Source organism: Brassica rapa, chromosome A10 (genome assembly GCF_000309985.2).
Source record: "Brassica rapa cultivar Chiifu-401-42 chromosome A10, CAAS_Brap_v3.01, whole genome shotgun sequence".
Taxonomy (NCBI): domain Eukaryota; kingdom Viridiplantae; phylum Streptophyta; class Magnoliopsida; order Brassicales; family Brassicaceae; genus Brassica; species Brassica rapa.
The window spans coordinates 9246055-9253952 of record NC_024804.2 but is presented as its reverse complement, the minus strand read 5'-3'; the positions used below and the strand labels follow the sequence as shown (position 1 = coordinate 9253952).

The 7898-nt window shown below is 34.5% G+C and overlaps 1 protein-coding gene across 4 annotated transcripts; it reads left to right on the top strand.

Annotated features, from left to right (window-relative positions):
- The first annotated feature begins 1309 nt into the window (after nucleotides 1-1309).
- LOC103844768 (spastin) lies at nucleotides 1310-7672 on the top strand. Of its 4 annotated transcripts, XM_009121576.3 has the most exons (14): nucleotides 2948-3182; nucleotides 3717-3844; nucleotides 4138-4348; nucleotides 4448-4483; nucleotides 4570-4666; nucleotides 4750-4792; nucleotides 4861-4931; nucleotides 5040-5104; nucleotides 5302-5795; nucleotides 5923-6708; nucleotides 6793-6928; nucleotides 7014-7082; nucleotides 7168-7299; nucleotides 7375-7672. In XM_009121576.3, the coding sequence occupies exons 3-14, from the start codon at nucleotides 4274-4276 to the stop codon at nucleotides 7486-7488; spliced, it is 2118 nt and encodes a 705-aa protein (XP_009119824.1). In that variant the 5' UTR covers nucleotides 2948-3182; nucleotides 3717-3844; nucleotides 4138-4273; the 3' UTR covers nucleotides 7489-7672. The 4 variants fall into 4 exon arrangements, with proteins under 4 accessions (XP_009119823.1, XP_009119822.1, XP_009119821.1 ...); XM_009121575.3 differs by lacking the exon at nucleotides 3717-3844 and having other exon boundaries at nucleotides 1310-3182; nucleotides 4873-4931; XM_009121574.3 differs by lacking the exon at nucleotides 3717-3844 and having other exon boundaries at nucleotides 1310-3182; nucleotides 4864-4931.
- Nucleotides 7673-7898: the final 226 nt, after the last annotated feature.

The following is a 7898-nucleotide window of genomic DNA, read 5'->3' as shown; positions in this document are numbered from 1 at the left end:
TCGTATACGTTTTCAGTACAATTACAGTTTCGGATAATATATTTTGTGTATCATACAAGTTAACTGAACTTGATCTACATGGCCAGTTATTAGCCACTCGAAGAAAGGACCAGTAGACCATACATCAATCGTATTTTTTAACATCGCTTTTTTTTTTAACTGTCTTGGACTTCATATTGTTTTCAAACTTCATCTACTACTAATAAGTCATGAATATGATAAGAGATGAGAGATATGTAACTAATGAATAAGCTCCCGTCTTCCGACCATCCCCTTCCATTTCACTGATTAAGCTTTTACTTACGTATCAATCAACCTAATATGCAAAAAATATCATAATCGAATTATATATTATTTTAACTCTTTTAAGATCAAATCCACGAAGAATTAAAAAAACTAAGCATTTAAAATGCATAAAATTCTGTAGTCTAATCAAATAGGAAAAAAAATTAAAGGTAATCTAACCAAAATGGAATGTCAACAAAAAATAAATTAAAAGTTAATTAAACAGATGGAAAACAAGTTCTTCGATCAAGGTTATTGATTAAAATGATCAAATACTAAAATATGATGCTTAAACAATTAACAATTACTAAACCTTAGATCTAGAATCACTAACTTAAGTTAATCCACTTCATGCCAATAACTCTTACGTTAATCAAGTTTTTAACATCAATTTCTATTGGTAAATTACCATCAATCATGTATGAATTCCAACAATCACTAAACAGTCCTAGCATCAAATCCCGTTGGCTAAGCAAGTAAAGCACATTGATTGATTCTTTTAGATATGGGCATTCAAATCTTTGGATCAGGTTTGGGTCGGTTTCTTCTGGGTTTGATTTGGATCGGGCATGAAAAGTCTAGATCTATAATTTTGCAACCTAATTTAGCATTAAGAACATCAATCAAGTAGGATTTTATAGATTAAGCATAAAACATCATGAATCAAGCATCAATCATCCTAATCTACTAAATCAAAAAGCTCTAAATAATATACTCATTAATATCAATGAAAATCGCTAAACTTGTTATAGATTGATGTATAATAGAAGATTAGATAGATAGATAAACAAGATAAACAAAATAAATCCTTAAACAATTGTAAAATTCACAAGAGTTCAAAATCCAAAATCAAAGATAACTAAGAAAAATCTTATGCTTAGGTAATTTAGGTTTATTTCCCTTAAAATACCTATTTATATACCTTAAAAACGAACCAGTTCAATCCGACAAGCTCAAGTCCACCCAAGATAAATAAGGGTAAGAACTGGTTTCGGCGCCCACCATGCATGGTATTTGTTACCTGCAGTGGTTGCTCATAGTGATTCCATGTCATCAAAATGCGGCCAAGATCAGCCTGTTTTGGTTGGCCGTGTTGTGCTCCTCGTCTTCGCCTTTTCTTGCCTCGAGTACTACGGTCTATACCAATATGCGGTTGTTGCCCGTGGTTCTTTCTTTGCGGTGTAACTAATATGTGTCCAGTTATTGGTCATAACTATGTCATTACAGCTTCAAATGATTTTTAATCGCCTCCATTAGAAAGATAACTTAATTTCTAAAGTCGTATCAAAAGATGAGTTTAAAAAAATATCGTTAAGTTCTTCATTCAATTTTTGGTTTAATGTGTTTCAAAACTGATAAAATGTTCCATAACCTAAAAACATACAAATATAATATATACTATTAAATGTAATTTAAATGAGCCTAATGTTATGAAAATTAGTGACAAAAAGTATAAATGCAAGACATCATCCACCCAAACTTGTAAGTTCGATTCTGATCGCTCACATATGTTGAGACACGTGTATACACATGTGCATGAACAAAATATAGTGTATTTGAGAAGGCTAGCTAGCATCAACCAATTTGTGTGATTAACTTAGAAACTATTGGCGTATAGAACGAGTGGTGTAGCCTAGTGATAATCTTTTAGGATTTGATGTGTATCCATCAGTTCTGGATTTAATTGCTCTTGGAAACTAAATTATTGTTATTTGGTCATTTAAACTTGGGATTCACCCAAGTGATTTACATGGTGGATCGTAACAGACGATTGGTTCACCTCCCGACAATAGTCGAAAGGTATACAAACTTGGATCAGACAGTGTAGTACACTTTCAGGTAGTCTACTCTGTAACACTAAGTGTGTTCCTTCCGGAACCGACAAGATAGCCGATAAGATTTATCAAAAAAAAAAATTAGATTCGATTAGAGTATCTTGGTTCAAAGGCTTCTTGTCTACTTTGGTCATGTTTGCGTAATTTTCTCTTTATTTACGAAAACACGTTCGGTACTAAAAACTTCTCACATGCATCACTTTAGTTCACCACAGAAGTATGTCCACATTTTTCTCATGCTTGGACCACATATCTATATGATACCAATGTCCATATAGTATATATTCAATTACAAAATAAACTAAGAATTTTACTCATAAATAAATAACCAGGAGTAGCAGGTTGTGTGGTTAAACTCTACCAAACTAGTATAACTTTATTTACTTTTGAAGAGAATGGAAAACCGACCAAAAAGGAGAATTTTGAAAGAGAAAAAAAGTTGAGTTCAAGAAAAAGACATGAAAATAGATTACAGAAATATCGGGTAAATATTATTTTATTGTAATTTTTAGTTCCACTGACAGATAAATTAACTAAATAAAAGGTAATATGTCTGGTTATTACATTAATACATTTTAATAAATATTTATGAAAAATGTTTGCATCTGAATTTGCTTTTTCCCGGGAAAGGGTTAACGTCCATGTAACACTAACCCAAACGTCGCTATAAATAGAGATCCATCTTCCCCCACACCCGTCAAACCCATCTTCTTCCTCTCCATCGTTCACCTAAACTCTTTTTTTATTACCCCAGACCCAAAGAAAAAAACTCTTCCTTCTTGAGACAAAAGATCCACTCTTTGAAACCCTCCTAGATCGTGCGATTTAGCAACAACGATTTAGAAAAATGGAGCAGAAGAGCGTATTATTGTCAGCTTTAGGTGTTGGTGTTGGTTTAGGGATAGGGTTGGCATCGGGTCAGAGTTTGGGTAGATGGGCAAACGGGTCGGGTTCGGTCGAGGACGGACTCACCGGAGAACAGATGGAGCAAGAGTTGGTGAGACAGATTGTTGATGGGAGAGAGAGTACTGTCACTTTCGATGAGTTTCCGTATTTCTTAAGGTACCAAAGCTCTCTTTTTCTGTTTGTTGTGCTCTTTAGATTTTGAATTTTTGATTATATTTCTTTTTAAAATGTTTCTTGTCACTATAATTTAAAAGAGCTAACCTTGAGCTCGATCAAAGATCCAATGCTCTTTAGGGATTTTCAGATCTATGTATTTTTAGATAAGAGTGTGCTTGAAAGATGCCAACTTGGCAAGTTGTTTGTAATTTACATCTTCCAGCTGTCAAAAATATTAAATATTTGGTTATAGAAAAAAAAAATTCAATCTTTGGTAAAAGCTCGATTTTTAATTTAAGGATTTTCTTTATCACACTGAATAAATTTTTCTTTAAAAAAATTAAAAATATTTACTTGGGATCCTTATTGGTGAATTCCCTTTTTCTAGTTTTGTGGACATTTTGATATTTTGATTTAGCATCTCTTTATTGTTGGTGAAAGGATGTTTGAATCTCTGGGTATCTAGGTTCAAAGAATGACAGATATGGGAAATTCTGTGAATTTAAAGTTTGCTTTTTCTTTTTTTTTTCCAAGAAAATATTGAGAAAGGGAGAGAAAAAAATGATGGAAAGTGGGGTAGGTCAGTTGCACAACAAGCATGTGGATGATTTGGCAAATGAAGACAGATAGAGACAGCCAGAGAAATAGAAAGATTCTTACATGTGATTCTACTAATTTAGTTTTGTTAATAACGTTTATTCTAACTTGTTTTGGATTAACTTCTCCGTACTATTGAATCTTGTCTGTAATAATATAGCAAGTTCTTGCATAGTTTCTAGAACTGCAATGAGTTTGAATACATTCTAAACTGAAAATAAAAACATGAACATTTTAGTTCTGAATCATGCATTTGGTAGACATGAAAGTCTATTTTCATGTTCTTGGTAATACCTAATAAGATGAATCATGAAGGGAAGTATAACTCATTCAAGATTGTTTTATTGTTTCATGACAGCGAGAGAACTCGGGTGTTGTTGACAAGTGCAGCTTACGTTCATCTAAAAGAGTTAGAAATCTCAAAGCACACTCGGAATCTTGCACCTGCAAGTAAAGCAATTCTACTTTCAGGTCCTGCGGAGTTCTATCAGCAAATGCTTGCAAAAGCTTTGTCTCATTACTGTGAATCAAAGCTATTGTTGTTAGATATAACTGATTTCTCCATTAAGGTATATTAATCAATCAATGCATGTAGCTTTTTCAAGTGTTTCCCCACAAGTAAAAAAAAATAGCTCATAAGCTTTCCCTATCCTATTCTTTGGAAACAGATACAAAGTAAATACGGATGCACAAAGAGAAAACCTGTAAGTTACTTCAAAGTCCTCTCTGAGTAATTACTGATGATTGCAGAGTAATGACTCTGTTTATTTTTCTCTGTATTGGTTTATAGCTTCACAAGAGGTCTATTTCTGAGTTAACATTAGACAAGATGTCGAGTTTGATGGGTTCCTTCTCTATGCTCTCTCAATTCGAAGTTGAACCAAGAGGTAAAAAGAAACAAACACTAACTAATTTTATTGTATTACTGAAAACATGAGTTAAGGAGTAAGAGTCCTTGTAAAATATTTAGGAGCATTGCGTCGAGACACCAGTGGAAATGTTCTTAAATCAAGGTTGGTCTCTGCTTCCTTGCATTAGTTTTATCTCTTCTTTTTAGTCTTTGAGATCTCACTAAACGCAGTAGTTTGGATAGCTCAAGTCTTCCTCCAAGACACAAGAGAAATGCTATTTCTACTTCGAATTCTGTTACAGGTTTGGACATAGAACTTTATTATATCTTCTGAATATATAAAATTTTTATTCAACTCCACGTTCTGATGTCTCTTTGCTACATATCTGTCTTTATTATGGCTTCTCTAGCTTCCAGCAAACGCAGCACAAATCTATGCTTCGACGAGAAACTTTTCTTGCAATCACTTTACAAGGTAAATAAACAAACCTTTTCACAAACATCTTAAGTAATTTCAAGGAAAATTTTCAATTTTACCACAAATTTGATACTACGTTTCAAATTTACTTTTGAAAGATAACCATTTTTATAAATACCGTCAATTTGAATATTAAATTAAATCTCTTAACTCATTTTCAACGCATTTTTCACAATTATCTTCTTTCTCGGCAGGTAGTGGTCTTTGTATCGAAAACAAATCCTCTAATCATATACCTCAGGGACGTTGAGAAGCTTCTTGAGTCAGAAAGATTCTACAAGTTGTTCCAGATTCTCTTGAACAAGATCTCTGGTCCTGTCTTGATTCTTGGCTCAATGGTATTAGAACCTGAAGATGATTGCCAAGAAGTAAGTGAAGGGGTCACCGCTCTGTTTCCTTACAACATCGAAATCAGACCACCTGAGGATGAATCTCAGCTCGTGAGCTGGAAGAATCGTTTAGAAGATGACATGAAGATGATTCAGTTCCGAGACAACAAGAACCACATCGCAGAGGTTCTTGCTGCTAATGATATCCAATGCGATGACTTAGCTTCGATATGCCATGCTGATACAATGTGTTTGAGCAACCACATTGAGCAGATTGTGGTTTCTGCAATATCTTATCATTTGATACACACCAAAGAACCTGAATACAGAAATGGAAAGCTTGTTATATCTTCTAAAAGGTAAATTATTTTTTTGATACTCATTAATTATGTTATTATAAACTATGAGAAATAGCCAAACGATAAGTTTTAGAATCGGTTTATTTATTCTTAGCTACTAACTAACTGATTCTTGATCTTCCCCCAGCTTGTCTCATGGACTGAGTATATTCCAAGAAGGTGGAAGCAGATCATCTGAAGACTCCTTAAAGCTAGACACAAACACTGACTCTAAGAGAAAAGGAGGAGAGGTATGTTCAAAGAGCGAGTCAAAACCTGAATCATATTCTCCTGAAAACAAAAATGAGCTGGAAAAATCGCTTCCTTCAAACAAGAATGACAATCCGTTGCCTCCAAAAGCACCTGAGGTTGTTCCTGACAATGAGTTTGAGAAGCGTATAAGACCAGAGGTCATACCAGCAGATGAGATCGGTGTGACGTTTGCAGACATTGGTTCATTAGACGAAACAAAAGATTCGCTTCAAGAGCTTGTAATGCTTCCACTTAGAAGACCTGATCTCTTCAAAGGCGGTCTTCTTAAGCCATGTAGAGGAATCCTTCTGTTTGGACCGCCTGGTACTGGCAAAACAATGTTAGCAAAGGCCATTGCAAATGAAGCTGGAGCAAGTTTCATCAATGTCTCCATGTCTACAATCACTTCAAAATGGTTTGGAGAAGACGAGAAGAACGTGAGAGCTTTGTTTACTTTGGCAGCCAAAGTGTCTCCAACGATTATATTTGTGGATGAAGTGGATAGTATGTTGGGGCAAAGAACAAGAGTTGGAGAGCATGAAGCAATGAGGAAGATCAAGAATGAGTTTATGACGCATTGGGATGGGCTTATGACGAAACCTGGTGAAAGGATTTTGGTTCTTGCAGCAACAAATAGACCCTTTGATCTTGATGAAGCTATCATAAGGAGGTTTGAGAGAAGGTACTATAACAACTTTGGTAAAATACAATTCTTAGTGACTATACAGTTGTGGCTTATTTTTATTTTTGTGTTGGAAAATAACAGAATAATGGTTGGACTTCCTTCTACTGAGAGCAGAGAGAAGATCTTGAGAACATTGTTGTCCAAAGAGAAGACAGATGATCTTGACTTCAATGAGCTTGGACAGATGACAGAAGGTTACAGTGGAAGTGATCTCAAGGTTTTTGTCATCTCTCTAACCAGAAATCAAAACTCTCTGAGTAAAATCATTGAAACTAACTGTTTGTTAAACATTTTTGCAACAGAACTTATGCATTACAGCTGCATATAGACCGGTTAGAGAGCTAATTCAACAGGAAAGATTGAAAGATCAGGTACAAAGAGTAAAAATAACTCTCTCTTGCCCTCTTTATTAATCGAATTTATCTGCACATTCTGAAAATGACATGGTGGTTTTAGGAGAAGAAGAAGAGAGAAGAAGCAGGAAAAAGCGCGGAAGAATCAAAAGAAAAAGAAGATGAAGCTTGTGAGGAGAAAGAGATTATTTTGAGACCTTTGAACATGGAAGACATGAGAAAAGCTAAAACCCAGGTCTAGCATCTTATCTCTTTTTGACAAGTAAAGACAAAAAGAAAAATCTAACTAAGATATGTTGTGTTTTTGCAGGTGGCGGCGAGTTTTGCGTCGGAAGGATCTGGAATGAATGAGCTGAAGCAATGGAATGATTTGTATGGAGAAGGAGGCTCAAGGAAAAAGGAACCGCTCACTTATTTCCTCTGAAAAAATGCAAAGCCATAAAATTTGTGAATGCATGTTTCTTGGTGCACAAGATATCAAACTGATCGGTTTGGTCTTTGGCAAATCAAATACAAAGAGTCTTTTTTCAGTTGTTAGGTTATTCCATTTTTAGATAATATTTTTTAGAAATTTCCTCAAAACCGTGATTTTTTTCTTCTGTCATTCATATTTATGTCATGGGGGATACTGAGAGAGAAAGAGATAAATAAAAAGAGATATTTAGAGGGAGGGAGGGAGGGAATGAGGGAGATGTACAAAGAAAAACAAAATCCGTAATAAAGAGAGAGATAAACATGTAATCAAAAAGAGAGAGATAGTCAGTTACGTAAACATAATATATGCTATTCCTAGGAAATATAAAACTGATCAGTTTGATATCTAAGCTTTCATAT

What these genes read in the sequence shown, in the direction of transcription:
- LOC103844768 (XM_009121573.3), top strand. Translation starts at nt 2,968, where the DNA reads ATGGAGCAGAAGAGCGTATTATTGTCAGCTTTAGGTGTTGGTGTTGGT. An exon ending in GGAAATGTTCTTAAATCAAG is followed by an intron (nt 4,793 to 4,860) that starts GTTGGTCTCTGC and finishes CACTAAACGCAG; the next exon opens with TAGTTTGGATAGCTCAAGTC. An exon ending in CTTGTTATATCTTCTAAAAG is followed by an intron (nt 5,796 to 5,922) that starts GTAAATTATTTT and finishes ATCTTCCCCCAG; the next exon opens with CTTGTCTCATGGACTGAGTA.